Source organism: Nicotiana tomentosiformis, chromosome 1 (genome assembly GCF_000390325.3).
Source record: "Nicotiana tomentosiformis chromosome 1, ASM39032v3, whole genome shotgun sequence".
In the NCBI taxonomy this organism is placed as follows: Eukaryota; Viridiplantae; Streptophyta; class Magnoliopsida; order Solanales; family Solanaceae; genus Nicotiana; species Nicotiana tomentosiformis.
The window spans coordinates 88,211,583-88,230,021 of NC_090812.1; the positions used below are offsets into that span (position 1 = coordinate 88,211,583).

At 34.7% G+C, this 18,439-nt stretch overlaps 2 protein-coding genes across 2 annotated transcripts; both read left to right on the forward strand.

Annotated features, from left to right (window-relative positions):
- The first annotated feature begins 1,533 nt into the window (after positions 1-1,533).
- On the forward strand, positions 1,534-8,572 carry LOC104097162 (uncharacterized). The gene is made up of 3 exons (XM_009603687.4): positions 1,534-1,722; positions 1,810-1,862; positions 8,188-8,572. The coding sequence occupies exons 1-3, from the start codon at positions 1,635-1,637 to the stop codon at positions 8,308-8,310; spliced, it is 264 nt and encodes an 87-aa protein (XP_009601982.1). The 5' UTR covers positions 1,534-1,634; the 3' UTR covers positions 8,311-8,572.
- Positions 8,573-14,071: 5,499 nt separating this feature from the next.
- Positions 14,072-18,203, forward strand: LOC104097161 (uncharacterized). Its single transcript, XM_009603686.4, has 5 exons — positions 14,072-14,249; positions 14,350-14,751; positions 15,188-16,099; positions 17,166-17,399; positions 17,543-18,203. Exons 1-5 carry the CDS (start codon positions 14,232-14,234, stop codon positions 17,723-17,725), a joined length of 1,749 nt encoding a protein of 582 aa, XP_009601981.1. The 5' UTR covers positions 14,072-14,231; the 3' UTR covers positions 17,726-18,203.
- Positions 18,204-18,439: the final 236 nt, after the last annotated feature.

An 18,439-nucleotide genomic window follows, 5' to 3' on the forward strand; every position in this document is an offset into this window, starting at 1 on the left:
AAGATGAAATAGTCTTAAAATGAGGGTGAATGAGAAATGAAGGGAAAATAAAATTTTTGAGTAAAATTTTAAGTTTTTCCCTCTTGACAATGAGACATTGTCCCATATTGGAAGAGGAAAAGATTTTTGGTGGGTATATATATAATTGCTCTTCTTGTAGCTCTTAAAGAGTTAAGAAGAAAGCAAGCCTCGCGCCGTCGTCGTCGCTCGCTCTGCTCGGCTCGGCTCGGCTTCGGCTTCGGCTTCGATTTTCTGAGTTTCTACTCCTTTGTTCTGCATTGTTTTAACTTCAAACAAAGCAACTGTAAGTGTGATTTGCTACCGAACTTTGTGTTCGCTGAAACACTGGGGTTTGAAGTACCGCTACACCAGTGTGTGATTCGTTCTATCCTGGGAGGAAATAATCCATAACCTTGGGTACTAGGAGGGGATTAAATTCCTTAAGGAAACACTGTGAATTCAGTGGGCTCGAATTAATTACTGTTTCATTACGATAACTTATATTTTCCAGAATTATTATTTACAAATACAGCAATATTGGCGGGACTAACACTTGTTGAATAATTTTGTCCGAGAATAGTAACATTCAAGTAAAATTAAAAAAACTTCGTGCTCACTCAAAACTATATCAGATAAATTAGTATAGAAGGAGTAATAAGCTTTTCTATTGTGTCGCGTTATTTTTTGCAATGTCGAGTTTCAAATAATTTGTGGCAACTCTTAAGTGGAATTCCTAGTTTTATCTTTAAAAACAAGAATTGATATAGGCATATAGCTATTGCACTTGTTATTGGTTGCATTTGTCTCAATACTTTGCATTATTCTATTCTGTGACAAATTTATTAATCACTGGTAACGAAGTAAAAGCAGCCACTTTTGCTACTAAGATGGTCAATTAAATATAATTAAACCACAGCCTGAGTCCGCCGATGCTGCAAAGAAGTTGATAACTTCACTTTGGTTCAGTAGATGTCACACACTCAAACCTCTATCGGAGGAGAAAGAGATAGAGAAAATTTTCTCCTTGCCGATTGATAACGAACTATAATGTTGGCTATTCTAATATTAGGGACAAGGTTTACAAACTGCACAAGCTCCATTACAGCATATAGTAGTAATAATAACCATTAATGCGATAAGTTTGGATAAGGTGAGGATAATTTTGTTGTCAATTTTTAAGAGTATAGTTAAGCAATAATTTAATTTGGATGAAAACTTAGGCCTTATTCTCTTTGATTTTTAAGCATTATATTTTTATCCTTTCGTGAAGTATTTGAATAAGTAAATTTTCTTCAAAAAAAATTTAAGAAGCTGATATTCAAATGAACGCAAAAAGTTAAATAGTTGGATCATTATTGTGCCAATCTCTATGGGACGAGAATAGTAAATTACCATTGCACAAAAGGGCAAAAAATATTATTAAAAGTAGAAAAACGAAAAAAAGAAGAGTAGAAATTAAAACAAGAACGAGATCCAATCAACTAGACCGGTGTACGGTTAGTCCCCTTAGAATGACCCGAACCGGTCTATGTCTTCATTTAGAACAGCAATTCCACGAATCGGGTGAATATAAACCCTAGCATCCCACAAAACCCTAGAATTCATTCAAACCAATCGAGAAAGAGAGTTGAAAAATGACACAAAAGGCAGGTCTTTTCAAAGGGCAACAGAAGAAGAAATCAGTACCTAGTCGTCATGGAAAAGCCCCTCAAATTCGCAAAGGTATATTTCTGTTTCTTTTGTGCGTTGTCCCATTGATTGTGTTATAGCGTCTATTAATTTGGGGCTTACAACTATTCTCAATTGCAGGGAAGAGAGCTGTGAAACCGTCAAAGAATACAAAGCAGATGGATGTCGATCGGGTGAGTACTCTCATCCATGCCCTGTGATTTTTAGGTTTATAATTTATGGTATTTTGAGTTATTTGTGTGTTTAATTAACATAAATTGCCAGCATGTTTTGCACCAGCTGGGATAAATTATCTCAACGGTTTACTTCATTTCACCACTTGTTGTAACCAGAATGTAAAAACTCAAAAGTAGTCTTTGAACTAAAACAATTTACCAAAGGAAGAAAGAAAAAACTTGAACACATTTTACATCATCCAAACACAAAAACCGAGTAATTGAGTGCATATAATGTAATAGTGATGGAGGTTGGGTTTGAGGAAGGGGTGTGGTTTTTGGTGATGAATAGGAGTGGGCATATGTTTGTGGAAGTAGAGTAGGAGAGAGTGGAAAATCACTCAGACCCGTAACGGACTATAGTTATTTTCCCCGTAGGTGCTGTAATTTTTTTTCTTGTGTCACTTATGTCGGGCAACATTGCCTTGAGCTTTTATCCCTTAGATGATTTTGACAACTTTTTGGTGGGGGGGGTTGACAATGTTGGTGGACATTAATTAATTTAGTTAGATGACTTTGGTGGAGGATTAAGGTGAGCGATGACCTTATCTTCAATTTTCTTTTCCTGAGTTTTGACTTCATTAGTCTTGTGGAGTAGTATTCTTTACGTCTTCATTTTAAGTCAGTCAATTCTTGATATTGAAACTTGATCTTCTGCTTGTAATGGATAGTAGTGGCCCTTACTTTTCTCTTTTGCTTTAACTAAGTTCAGGATAGTGGGGAAAAGGGTAGCAGTATGTGTTACTGCTGGATGGAAAGTTGTCTACAATTGAGGGGTAGGTTTGTGGAAAGGTAGCTAGTTAAACACCTTTTTTTGTTTTTGTTTTTTTAGAGGGCTTCCTTGAGTTTCACAACCCACTTAGTCTTGTGTCTTAATCCTATATTCCCATAGGAAACATAGAGGAAATATGGGACCGATGCAAACAAAATTAAAAAGAGTGTTTGAGGAGGTTATTTGTCACGACCCGGAATTCCCAGTCGCGAGACCGTGATGTCGCGTAACATTTCACTTGCTAGGCAAGCCAACGTTAGAATAGTTTTTAGCCATTTTCAATAAATCAAATTAATTGATACCAATTAAACTGAAATAACTGAAATAGAACTGAAATAAAGTGCGAAAAATCATGACAACCGCAATATCTAGATACAACCCCAGATTTGGTGTCACAAGTGCACGAGCGACTAGAATAATACAGATAATGGTCTGAATGAAAGTAAAACTCTCTGAAAAGAAATAAACAACTAGGATAAGGTAGAAGGGGACTTCAGGGATGCGAACGCCGAGCAGCTGTACCTCAAGTCTCCGTCCGATGGCCAATCCGAGCAATCTATTGACCGCCATTGGGACCGACTCTAAAATCTGCACAAGAAGTGCAGAGTGTAGTATGAGTACAACCGACCCCATGTACTCTGTAAGTGTCGAGCCTAACCTCGACGAAGCAGTGACGAGGCTAAGACGGGTACTTACAATAACCTATACGCAGTATATTAATAATGACAGGAAAGGAATACGGAAAATAAGGAAGTTAACTTATGAAAATGATCTCAATCCTCGAAAATCAGTAAAACCAGAAATACCAATCCTCAGAATCTCGTACGAAAACACCGAAGCCAACACAATACAACAAGGAATACAAAACACACAAACAGTTGCGGCGCGCAACCCGATCCCACTGTACAAACACGATCCTCCTTTATTTCACCATATCAATATCAATAATAACAAGTAAAATCCGTTGCGGCACGCAACCCGATCCCACCATATAATCATAATCAATATCATAATCCTCCCTTATTTCACCATATCAATCCTCCCTTATTCCACATGTTGTGGTGTGCAACTCGATCCTACCATATCAATATCAATCCTCCTTTATTCCACCTGTTACGGCGTGCAACCCGATCCATAAGCAAAAATCAATAAATATAATAAATTGCAACTCAATTCACTAGAATCTCTACGAATAAAGAATATGAAAGCAAGCCATAAAAGAACCTCGTACCCAAATCAAGGAATGCTACAATTAGTACAAAGCAACAAGACAAATCAAATGTATGACAATTAAAGTGTACACGTAAGGCAATTAAGGCAAGTGGCAATTTATTATGGAAACATGGGAGAACCGAACATTTTAATATGAGAGAAATAAGTGACAAGTAGCTAGTTAAGGCATAGAAAGCAATTAAAGCATGCAACAATTAAGACATGGAATAAAATAATTAATGAAATGAGAGAAAGCATGGAAACAAGTATTTTGACGGCGTATATACACTCGTCACCTCGCATATACGTCGCTACACATGTAATTCACATAGCACATGGCTCAAGGGTTCCTAGTTCCCACAAATCAAGGTTAGACACTACACATACCTCGCTCCGCAAGAAAATCAAAGCTTTACCGGGGCCTTTCCTCTAAGATCCGCCTCCAAACCAATCGAATCTAACCAAAATCGACTCAATAACATCAAATAATGCTAGGGAAATCAATTACAAGGCATAAAGTTAAGATCTTTACACTTTTCCCAAAAAGTCAACAAAAGTCAACACCGGGCCCGCTTGGTCAAAACCTGAGATTCGGACCAAAACCCAATTACCCATTCACCCCCGAGCCCGATTATGTAATTAGTTTCGAAATTCGACTTCAATTCGAGGTCTAAATCTCAATTTTACAAAAAACCCCCAATTCTTCCCAAATCCCTAATTTTCTACCATGAAAGAACATAGATTAAGGTTAGAAATTAATGGGTGATGATGGTAATGGAAAAAAACAAGTTAAAATACACTAACCTATGAAAAGGTGATGAAATTTCTCCTCCAAATCGCCTTTAGGCCGAGCTCTAATGAAAGGATGGTGAAAAATGGGTGAAATCCCGTGTTTGAAATATTTTAAGGTCCGAGCGTCAGGCCTTCTTCGCGTTCGCGAAGGGCCTGTCGCGTTCGCGATGCACCGCGGCCCAATTGGCCTTCGCGTTCGCGACCACTCTTCCCCCTGGCCATCGCGTTCACGACCCAATGATCGCGTTCGCGTAGAACATTAGCCCAGTACCCCCTCCAGGTCCATAGCCCTACGCGTTCGCGAGAAGCTAGTCGCGTTCGCAAAGGATAAATCCCCCATTGCTCCGCGTTCGTGACCCAGCTATCGCTATCACAGATGAAGAAAACCACCCCAGCCCCAGATTTCCCCTTCGCGATCGCGAAGCAAAAAGCATCAAGTGACATTAGACTTCCAAAAAAACAGAAAATCTAAGTTCAAAATCATCCGTATCCTATCCAAAACTCACCCGAGCCCTCGGGGTTCCAAACCAAACATGCATACAAGTCCAAAAATATCATACGAACTCGCTCGCGTGATCAAACATCAAACTACAGTCAAACTTATGAATTCTTTAAACTTTTTAATTACTAGTTTTCAACAAATTATGATAAATCAAGTTAGGGACTTCCGAATTCGATTTCGGGCACACGCCCGAGTCCCAAATCACAATACGGACCCACTGGGACCGTCAAAACACTGATCCGGTTCCGTTTACACAAAATTCAAATGAGTTTTAAGGCACAATTTCATATTTTCATCAATTTTCTCATAAAAACCTTCCAGAAAAAGGACACATACTGCGCACGCAAATCGAGAAAGGCTAAGCAGAGCTATTCGAGGTCTTGGAACACATAAATGAAGGGTAAAACTATAAATGACCTATCGGGTCATCACATTATTAAATAAGTTATTAGCGTGCTCCTGATAAATAAATAAAAAGTGTAGGGTGCTATAGTAGGGTAACACATTTGGGTTTGTTTTCTGCTTAAAAGGGCTGAAAGCCGTCAGACTGGTCAGGCTTAGTTTTTCTGTTGACTAGTTTTAGGTTACGCGCTTTGCGCGTGTACCTCGTCTCAGGTAGTAATTTTCTTTTAAAAACTTATAAATATTATTTTAGAATTTGGTTAAAAGAAAAAATGTGTAAAATCATGAAAATGATGATTAATGTCGATCTTATATAGTTAATTCAATAAAGAAAGAACTCTATCTCATAGAAGTCTTTAAAATCTTAAATATCAGTTCAACAAAAAATAAGTTATATATATTAACTATATGATTTTATTCAACATGAACTTCACTTGTGAAGGGTGAAAGTTGATCAACTTTTATGTTAGAATTTCTTTTTTTTATGATAGTGTCGATAAATTGATAGATTAGACTCGTCTATCGAAAAGTTTTTAGTGCAAACATTGTCCTTAAATCACATTCCATCGAAATTATTGTAAAATTTAATTGGTTAATTTTAAAATTTTAAATATTAACAAACTCTTACATGTTAATATTATTTTTTACCTTAGAATTATTTGTTATAGGAATAGTTTAGTTTGGTTTTTAAAGCTATAAAACTGAATTTGTCGTCTAACTTCAATTCTGTGGCAATTAACTTCATATAAGTTACTCTATAAATTATTTTGGTCGTTAGGTAACTGAAATATTCTTACTTTTGGTTAGCATCGGTTCTAGAACTTCAATAGTTATTTTATATTTTCAGATTTTTTGTTTTTCAAAATTTACTATCTAGGTAATTTTCAAAAGAGAACCTGAATTTTGGAGCATTTAGTGATTCTTCTCTAACCATCTCGGATTTTGGAGCTTAGGTGGTAGCGATTTGTCTTTTAATTAACATCTCGGTTTGCGACGTGATATAAAAATTGATAAAATTGTTATGTTACATAATATAAATAAGGAGAAATTTATTCAAGGTGTTTAATATTAGAATACAACAACAACAACAACAACAACAACAACCCAGTAAAATCCCACTTAATATTAGAATATGTATTTATTTTAAATAAAGGTGTTTAGATAAATAATTTTAAATATATTTGAAACGTTATATAAGGATTTAATGCACAAAATATAGTTGATTTCGAACTCCTAAATATTAGGAAAATAACTGAAGGACTATTCCTAATTATTAGCGAATTAAATGACGCCTCCTACATATTAGGAAAAGTAATTAAATGACTATTATGTCTAGTGTGAACTCTATTTTTTAAAGGGTAAAAAAGGCGAACAACATTTCGCTAAGGGCCTTCGTGTTTTTAATATAGTATAGATAGATTTGCAAAAGAATCAATTCTGCTCAAACATTAGGTTGTTTTTCTTTATGCAACCTTCGAGTACTTAAATGTAGATGCCACAAGCGGTTAAGTTTAGGGTTACGAAGAATGATATTATGCTGATTTCATATATTCTGGACACAAGGATGGAATGGAGCAGAGAGAATCAGAATGGTAGGCGGCACAGTATGTAGTGCACTTTCTTTGCTTTTCCCTTTTTGCTTGGTGTTGGGTACATCCAGCTATGTTTTGTTTAGATACCAATGCGCAGGTTAAAGGCTTTAAACTTATTAATTTCTTCAAGCTATTGAGTGCAGTGGCATGATTTCTATGGTTGAAGAGAGAGTTATTCAGCTGTACCTTCAACTTTAAAATTTTAGAATCAAATCATTTGCTCAACTAATATACAGGTCTAAATGGTTATGTACAGTGGTATCTCTGTACGTGACAAGCTGACTCTGTTGATAAAGGGAACTAGGGCATTGATAGCCTTTACATTTCAATTGCTGGTTGTTAGCAAATGATTAAGTCTGTGTCAGTTGTGCTTTTTTGCAGAACTCCCTATTCATTGTCATTTGTCACTTAGAAGCAGCCATTAACTAAATTATAATGATATTGTTAAAATTAGATTGTTTTGTCATATTGTGTTTGCATCAACATTTTAGCATGTTGGACTGATTGACCTCATAAAATGGTATTCAGTATTCCAGCTTCAACTCCCTCTATTAGTCTGTTCCAATTTATATGATATGCTTTCCGTTTTGGGATTTCCCGAGTGTTTTACATGAATCCCCAGATAACAGTATTTTACTGTAGCTCACATCTCCGTAAAGGTTACATTCAAGTAAACAATTCTACTTGGACAATCATGTGAAGTTTCCTCCAATACTCTTAACTATCCAAGTACTTGTTGAATAATTTTGTCGTTTGCTAACTAATATAACATACAAGTAAAATTTTAATAACTCCATGCTCATCTACATAAGATAAGTTAGTATATAAGAAGTAATAAGTTTTTCTGTTGTGTCGCGGTATTTTTTGCAATGTCGAGGTTCAAAATAATTTTGCGGCAACTCTTAAGTGGAATTGCTAGATTTATCTCAAAAGCAGGAATTGATATAGCTATTGCGCTTGTTATTGATTGCATTTGTCTTATTATTGTGCATTGTTCTTTTCTGTGACCAGGAGTTGACAAAGTTTATAAATCACTGCAATGAAGTAAAAGCAGCTACATTTGCTACCAAGGATGGTGGTCAGTTAAATATAATTAAACCACAACCTGAGTCCTCCAGTGGTGCAAAGAAGTAGTGCAAAGATGAGTGATGACTACCTAAGCGGAATCAGTTGTATAAACAAAATTTTGGTGTCTTCTGTTTGCAAAGGTCTTCTTTTTCACTTTTGTAAGACCTAGTTATGATTCTTTCTTGTTTAAGGAGCCTCATTTGAAACGAGTACAATCAGCAAAAATTTCATGTCATGTTATCATATTCTGGGCCTTGTTCCAAAGGAAAACTGCCATATATTTCCCGGCTCACTCGTTACAGAAGTTCTCCGTAGTTTGAACTTTGAAGTCTGATATTTTCTATGCTCTCTCTAAAATTGTGCTGAGCTATCTATGCTATTCTCTTCTAATACTTCTCCAATTTATTCGCATCTGAAGTATAACTGCATATGAGCATTCAGTGGAACAGGTGAACTATTTTTTGCAATCATGTCTGGTATTGTTAGGTTTGTTGAGTCAGTTGTTTGGTTCGCATACAAAGTTATGTAGGGATTGTTTTTTTTTTTGGTCAACATAGGGATTATAATGATGGAATTAATATTATCAGAAACTATCTCGGTTACTAAACGGCCCCACAAAATAAAGAATGGATTTCAGAGTTAGGATTGTTCTAATGGTTGGTATTACATTTTGCATTACTTAAATATAGGGTCCTATTTTTATTTTAAGTTTCTCTTTTCTACCTTTCGGATCTAATTAATCATGGGTTCAAAAGATTTAGAGAATAAAGAAGCAATAAAACGTATAGATTTGAAGATTTTTCGTTCAATCATTGGTCGCCTGCTCTAACATACATCAGAACTTCGCGAATCGAGTCACCATTAGAAAAGCGAGTAAAGAATCATAGCTAAGCTATTCTGCATAAATGGCCTACCACTTATAGCCATCCAAGGGTCAAAAATGTTTTTTTTCAGTAAAGGACAATGTTTTGGAATATTACTGAGAAAGAGAAAAGACCTACGGTAATACCAAGAAGAATAGATATAATCATATTCGAATTTGCAACATGATCAGATATCGAATATTGAAAGGCAATAAGCCTTACCTTCTTTTTTTCTTTAAAGAAAAGACTGATTAATTACAATATAATTAGAAAATTTCAACATGATGTGATCGTGCAACGAGATTGTTTCATTTCTTTTTTACTTATTAACTAACCGATACACAAATATGCGATAATTATAAAAGTGATAAGTGTCCCTCTATGAGCCTAACACCGCAATATCAATATTGCTTTTTGGTAGGACCAACAGAAGAAAAAATGTTATTTTCAGTTGTTAACTTTGGTCTTTTTGGTTTTTTTCCTTTATCTTTTATTCCTTTTTTTTTTCAAAAAAAGTTACCAGTTTCAATTTTCACCAAAATGTTTAAGGCTAGTAGCCACAATCTGGAACGTTCCAGCCTGTTAGATTTCTTGGTGAGATATTTGTTTTCAATTTTAGCAGTTTAAATGTTTTCTTTTCCTTGCCTCTTATATTTTTTATGTTTAATAAATAGAGCAGGAAGTCCTTTCCCTGTCAGTTGCATTAATAAAATACCACATATGCATTTGTATATTAATGTCCTTCCACCTACCATTCTTGCTTCTCCGTTTGGCTGATTAGTGATCTGGGGCAGAGTTTATTTCAGGTTTCTCAACCTGATTCTCTCCGTCGCTTACTCGGGTAACGGTCATATTTACTTGGACCCCGATTGAATAATCAGCTATTGGGGCAAGTGCACGTATAATCGTTCTCACATATGCTATTTAGAGATTAGACAATACTTATTTTGTCCTAAAATTTTAAACTAAATCTTAACTTCAGGACAATAAAGACATTTTTGAACTGAAAAATTGAAATTCAGGACACACTGGCTAATTACAGAGGCGGATGTAGTGAACAACTAACGGGTTACACTGAACACATAACTTTTGACACTGTGTAAAAATTTATATGTAAAAATTCATTAAAATTGCAAAAATAGTGGATATGAACCCATAACTTTAAAAATATAATGGGTTCAATGCTAAAACCTTAAAAGTTGAACTCATAAAATTTAAATTCTGAATCCGCCTCTGATTAATTCTTAAATAGCATCCCTTTAAAGTGGCTACTTGGTGTCATTTCTACTCAGCTATTGCATATTTGCGCTCGCACTGTATGTGTTTATTTTTCTCCAGTTCTTGTATTTATATTCTCATGCTAACATATCAATCGGTTCACCATACTTAGCTTTAGAATTGGGGTATTTGGATATATACCTATTTTTGGGATCACCGTTAAACTTATACACACTTTGTACAAAAATTTATAAATCTAACCACTTTAGGATCTACTTCAGACTTACTGGGTATGAAGTTGAAGAAAAATAAATCTAGTCTGCAGTCAATGCAGTTAAGGACAATTAAGTCTAAAGTGCAAAAATTATACTTAAGATGCAAATAGGTCTGAAGTGAAAAAATTGCACTTAAGATGCCAAATAGGTCTGAAGTGCAACAAATATTTTCATGAACTTAAAGTCAAATAGGTCTGAAGTGAAAAAATACACTTAAGAGGTCAAATAGGTCTGAAGTGCAACAAAATATTTATGAACTTAAGATCAAATAGGCCTGAAGCGCAACCTATATTTTCATGCACTTAAGGTAAAAATAGGTCTGAATTGCAAATTGTTCAGAAACATAAATTTGCTCTTCGAATTTCACCTATCCAACGCACAATTCAACACCTAAATCTACTCCAAATGACCTCAAATTTGAAACATAACCTCTAAATATCATAAAGAATATAATAAACCTCAATCATCAATTTATTAAAACAAAATCAAATCTAAGAAACTCATTTTATAATTAAGAAGAATAAGAAGAAGAAATCCTAAGCAATAACAAAAAAAAGAAGCGTCACAACAACTTACTACTATAAAATATCGTAAACTACCTTAAAACTTGCTTACAAACACCATAAAAATTTATCGCCACCTTTGTTTTTACAGCAAAGAAGAAAAAAAAGGAGGAAGAGGAAAATGCCTGAAGTTGTCTGTACTTTTGAGTATTGGTGTTGTATGTACTTTGAGTATTGGTTAATTTTTTTTTAAAAAAAAGTAGGTATAAGTTAAATGTGACTCACCAAACATGAAATATTTACGATAGAATTAAAGACTATAACTAACACAACCTTGTTCACCATCAAATATAAGGCAACCATCATAATATTTCCACATGGCCACATATTAACTCCTAGATTCAATGTTTATGCTAGTTACATATTTTTCGTAAAGTTATTACATGAAAAAGAATAAAGGCATTAATTAATCAAGTTAAAATCTCAAAAAAGACAATTGGAAAATTTCCAAAATAAAATAATGATAAGGCGGGGACAGCTCTGACCATATGATTATATATATATATATATATATAAACTCCTCCCAAATTAGAAGAATCTATAGCGTTTTCAGGCTTATCCTCCAACATTATTCGAACCCATAACTTAACGGCAGTAGTGGTTGGAGTGCTTTTAAGCTAGCCTCACTTGTCCCCGCCTTAATCTTATCATTATATTATTTTGGAAATTTTCCAGTTGTCTTTGTATACCCTTCTTCACTCCTATCTGCTTCTTGAAAAGTTTACTCAAATATTCCCTACGCAATGTTCAATCCTGCAGTTTAGCTTCGGCGTAGCATCATCCATCCACCTTGACAATCTTCTTTTTGAATCATAACCGTCAACTCCACCACCCCAATTATCTATTTCCTTTTTTTGTAAACGGGGATATTTACATTAATACTAGCATTGTACAAAAATATTACAAGTAAAAGTTTGACCGATTATATATTTCCTTGAGTTTCAATTTATGAAACAAAGTTTGACTGAGCATGGTGTTTAAAAAGAATTGCTGAAATTTATGATCTTCAATATGTTAGTATTTGAATGATTATAAGGCTTTTGAAATTTATAATTTTAAATATGTTATAACATTTACGTAGCCATAAAAACTTATCATTAAGGGTAAGATAGAGAAATTTAAGTTAGATTGCTTCCAAATTCACAAATTTGTCATTCCTTTTGATACTTAAAAGAAATATTGTCATTTGAAAGACGAAGAGGTATTTTTTTTCTCAAACCCAAATTGTTACTCTATGTTTGTGTTTAACCGTAAAACGATACTGTTCAATTTGCTATGTGGTTTACAGACAAACGAACTGATTTGATCTAAAGATAATAATATAAGACTTAGCGTTGAAATCGAAATAAACAACATATAGCGTGATTTCGAGAGCAAGGCTTCCGAAGATGACGATAAGAACAATATTAGACAAGAAATAAAGTATTATTTAGCTTTGAGAATAGTGTATAACATAAGTTATGCCCGAGATTTGTCCTTTACAATGGTTGTTGAAGTCACTATTTATAGCTATACATAGGGAACAAGGTCCTAAGATCAAACTCCTCTTAAATGACAATAATGAGGGTCATTGATGAATATGTAACGGCAGGCCATGAATGCCAAAATTCTCTGCAACAGTTGTGTATTTAATGCTGAAAAATATTGTCATCTGAAAGACGAAGAGGTATTTTTTTTCTCAAACCCAAATTGTTACTCTATGTTTGTGTTTACTCATAAAATGATACAGTTAAATTTGCTACGTGGTTTATTGACAAATGAAATGATTAGATCTAAAGACGATAAATAAATTAAATAATAATATAAGATTTAGCATTGAAATCGAAATAAGCAACATGTAGCATGATTCCAAAAGCAGGGCTTCCGAAGATAGCGATAAGAACAATATTAGACAAGAAATAAAGTATTATTTAGCTTTAGAATAGTGTATAGCATAAGTTCTGCCAGAGATTTGTCCCTTACAATGGTTGTTGAAGTCACTATTTATAGCTATACATAGGGAACAAGGTCCTAAGATCAAACCCCTCTTAAATGATAATAATGAGGGTCATTGATGAATATGTAACGACAAGCCATGAATGCCAAATTTCTCTGTAACGGTTGTGTATTTAATACTAAAAAATATTCTTCACTAAATGTCATCCGGTAATAAATATTTATTTGCTTCTGTTGACTATATTCCCTTCGAGATCTACCCGATGCCAACTGAAGCTGTTGTCCTCGGTCTTGATTTCACTCGTTTCATTTTTCGTCTGCCTGTGATTCCACGTGTCACGCTATTATTCGAGCATTTAATATAAACCTATTTTACTCTATACATTTTGACATGATAGAAGCATTCTTCTCGGGAAAATGAGTATTTTTTGTGTTTGATTGTTAGTAAATATTTTTCGAGGGAAAAATAACTTTTTCACTTAGTGATGAAAGTCACTTTTGTACAATAATCTTAACTTGTAACTTCATATGCAACTAACGCTAATGCATTAATTAATTTTTAATACTAAAAAGCTTCATAAAAATGCTTTCTGATTTGTTATATATTATTAATTTTTAATATAAATTTATTTCAGAAATTACTCTAATATTTATTTATTCCTCATACCAAACACATTAACATTGAAATTACTCCAAAAACTTTTTTAAGAAAAAAGGATATTAGCTTTCAGTCTAAAAAAAATAGTACTACTATATCTTAGCAGCCTTCACTTCATCTTTCCCTTCCTCTCTTGTTCCCCATGTGAGCACTTAACTCGAAACTGCTGCAAAATTTTCAACCAAAATTGAACACGTGCGAGAAACAGCCGCAGCCAGGGACAGTGTAATCACGCGCCGTAAGATGCACGTTTGGAATGTGTTACCTAAATTCGGTCTTTAACAAGTGTCTGAGACGCTGAGGTAAAGATATGTAAAAAGATAGCAATATTTCGATACCAACCAATAGCAACATCAGCCCCCACAATCCAACATAGCAACAAAATCTAACGTTCCTCTCACCATAACATCACCACCACAACTTTCTTCCCTCCTCCTCATCCTCCTTCACGCGCTGCCGTACTCCGCCGCCGCTCATGGGTGCAGTAGAACCTGTAAGCTCAGCTCCTATATAGTTATTCCTGCAAAATATCCATTTTCTTTGGTGGTTAAAAGTGAAACTAAATCTTTTTCTGTTTTCCTTTTTATTGTTAGGTAGTTGAAGAAGAAAATGGAGAAAAGGAGCCTAAAATACGAGATGAAGAAGAAGAGAGAGATGTGGAGAAAGGTGAAATGGGTAGTCAACAAAGGGGATTTCAGACGCAGCCCCCACCTCCACCAGCAACAGGCAGTGATAAATTTAACATGTCGAGAATGCAAAGATTGAGTGCTACAAATCCTCTTAGGCTTGTAATGAATGCAGGAACTAGAGTTGCTTCTCCTTCTCCTCCTTATCATCAAGCTCCGCCGCCTGCAGCTCATCATCAGCACCGTTCTTTTCCGATTCCTTTTCAGCACCGCCCTTCTCCGGCTCAGGCTCCGCCTCCGCTTCCGTCTCAGCACCGCCCTTCTCCGGCACCTTCTCAGACTCGCTCCACCCCTGCCACTACCCCTCAAGTATGTCGTCTCTAAGCTACACTGGAGTTACTTTTTTTTGAGAAAAGGTCCAAATTACTTTTCTGCTATACAAAAAAGTCTTAATTTTACCGTCCGTTATACTTTGAGGCCTTGATACCGTTGATGTTAGCAAATCATCTCGATTGCCCTTGACTTTGACAGAGCTCTCAAAATACTCCAGGAAAAAGGTCCAAAATTAATCCATGCGTTTGACCATGGTTAAAATTATCTTCCATTAAACGTGGATTAGGGTCCATGTTGGAGCTCCATCACGCTCAAGTATAAATACAAGACATATGTTAGTGGCATACCAAAGTATAACGTACCATAAAATAAGATATTTTATATAGCAGAGTATTTTTTTTAACCCTTTTTCCTGTTTTTCATTTCAATATAATATGCTAAAAATCTGAACATTTTTTTTTGGTCCGACCAGCAACCTTCAGTAATAACACTGAATTCAAGATCCTACACAAACAAGTTTTCACTTTTTATCTTCCTACTACACATGGTTGCGGCAATTGGACTAGTTGGTTTTCTTCTATTCAAAGGGGTACAAGGTCTACTAGAAGCAGGGGAAGCACAAAGAAAGGAAAGAAGGCTACTAAAGTATTTCTTACCACAAGTAGAAGCAGCTGCTCTACTTAGCATAACACTAGCATTTATATGGCAAAAGGCAATGAGAGTGTGGCCTACATTCATGATTCATTTCATACTCTGGGGTTCTTTTATTCTCACATTATCAGCTGGAATCCTATTGATTTGCTTCCAAAAACCTGCAACTGATGGTGTTGGAGTTGTGTTTATTATGTTTGCAATTGGCAATGGATTGTACTCATGTTGGGTGACACCAAGAATTAAGTTTTGTACAAAGATTTTAATCAAAGCCCTTGAACCTGTACCAAAATTCCGTGATTTAAACCGGCCAACTTACATAACACTTTTTGCTGGATTCTTGTGGATGTCAATGTGGATTTTAGCTGTGATTGGAGCTATAAATTTTTACTTTCCACCATTGGTTATCATCTTATTGGTTCTGAGCATGGCTTGGATTACTGAGGTAATGAGGAATGTGGTGAATTTGACAGTGAGTAGAGTGATTGCTCTGTATTATCTAAGAGGGATGCAATCTAGTACACAGTTTTGTTTTCAGAGGGCATTGTCTGTGAATCTTGGAAGTGCAAGCTTTGGTTCTTTATTTGTACCTACAATTGAAGTGCTGAGGATTGTGGCTCGTGGGTTGAATTTGCTAGAGGGTGAAGATGAGTTCATGTTTTGTTGTGCTCATTGTGGATTGAAAATCATGGATTCCATCTTTAAGCGCGGCAATGGTTGGGCCTATGTTCAGGTACTTTTCATTCTAATAATGGAATAATTTTTTTTTTTTTTAAATTGTTATTAGTATAATAAAAAATTTCTAATTTAAAATGAAAGTTTGTTTCCAAAAATTTGAGAGTAATAGGAGTTTTTTAGGACTTGATGGTGATACTATTATCTTTATATAACGTTAAGCAAAAAAAAAATGTGATTCTATTTAATGAATTTATTATGATATTATATCTAATTTATAAAGAACAATAAAGTAGATTAGTTGACTAATTTAATTGTTTGGATTTGTTAACGTTTTGACTTTTGAGTGCAATTTTCAGATTTTTATGAAATTTATCTACTCTGCTTGGTGTATAGGAATTTGTATTTGTATGTTCAGTTAGTAATGTCCTGGTTTTTTTGGGTTGACTGGTATTTAGAGAGTAGTAACAACCCTTAAAATGGAGAACTTTTTTTATGCTCTAGGGATTTCTAAATGATAATTTGCTAGGAGTCTAGGATTTACATTGGCATGACGTTTTTATCTTATGGATTAATTTACCTTAAAAAATCGATGTCCATTTGACTAAGTAACATGTGGACGTTTTCTCCATCATACTCAGAGTAATAGTAATTGGTTTTGGGGGTCATTCTCAATTTATAACTTAATACGGGCGTTTCCGACTTGTTAAATGTATATCTAATGCATAGAGTTTAAGAGTCATAATTCCCTCTCGTCTTCAATGCGGTGTGAGTTGAGATGTCAGCCGTTTACTTAAGATATTTTTTCAATTATTTAGAAAAACATAGTATAAAACTCACTCAAACTTGCACCATTTTGCAACCATATTTAGTTGGCAACTCTTTAATACATCGAATTCGTACTTAATTATTCGAAAGTTTGTCACTTTTGGGTCGTCCATCACACAATAATTCAAATAAAGAAAATAAGTTGTTTAATTAAATTTAAGTTGACTAAACACGCTGAATTATCAATTTATCGCCACCTTCTTCCTTTATTCGATTTTGGATGAGCAAGTTTACATATGCAATTGTTGTTTAATTAAATGTTTACGTTGATTGGAAATTTGAAAATATTTTCACAGATTGCTACATATGGGAAAAGTTTTGTGAAGGCATCACAAGACACATGGGAGTTGTTTGAAAAGAGAGAAATGGAGACAATAGTAGATTCGGACATGACCAGTGCCATTTGCTTCCTAACCGGAGTTTGCAGCGGTTCCATTTGTGTCATTGTCGTCGCCGCTTGGACTGCCACTGTCTACCCTAATTTCATCGCCACCTTGTCCCTCCTCTCTGCCTACATCGGTTACCTTCTGGTCAGTCCTTTTCTTTTATTAGGAAAAAAACTTTTTTCTCTTTTACACTGTGATCGATTAAAAAATGAGACAGTAAAAATTAAATCCACACTTTATTGTTTTATACTTGTGCAATTGACATGTATTTATTTGTTTGGTGCCAGACGAGGATTGCCATGGCTTTGCCTCACGCTTGTGTAAGTAGTTACTACGTTTGTTATGCTGAGAATCCGGATAACAGATGTTTTGACAAGTCGATAATTCAAGATCGACTAAACTTAATGAAGTCTGATCGTGACGTGATTGTGCCAACGCCTAGATCAGTTCCTGGTCGATTTGCACGGTAGCTCAATTATGCAGATGTACATAAATATTTTTCAAGATAACCATTGTTAGATCAATTTTTAAGTAACAAAAGGCTCAGGCTGAGCTTGATATATGGATCAAGCTAGTGTTGTCTACATCAAAGTGAGTGGTAATAACTATTCGTAAAATTAGCAAATTAGTTCGAAGACCATAGGATATGATGGGAGAAAAAATGATGATGTGAAATAACCATCAGGATTGGATTCTTATGAAAAAAGAAAGGGGAGTGCCCACTCAGATTTCCCAACAAAAAGGCCACGAGGAGGTGTCTTATTGTCCTGTCTTTTGTATTTATTTAATAATTGATAAGTATATACTATTGTGGTTGGTCTCACACTCCCACCACTATTTTATTGTCAACATCTTAGTTAGGTAAACCTTATGTTATTTAATTAGAGTTCATTCTTTACGTAATCATGTAAAGTTAGAACTAATTAATTTTCGTTTTTCAAATTTTAATCATTTTAGTTTTTGTTCTTTGGATGTGAAAAAGCTTGATTCATATGGTTATCTGTTATCACGATATAATACCTAAGTATTAAAGAAATAAAAGTTTCAAATTTACTAGGATTACCTTTTGTTGTTGAATAAAAAAAGTTTTTTTACTTTACTTTTCTAGGATCAACTCATGCGATTTAACCAAAAGTAGTTCGTAATGTTTGTTTATTTACCCGAAATAAACTTGACATGTGATG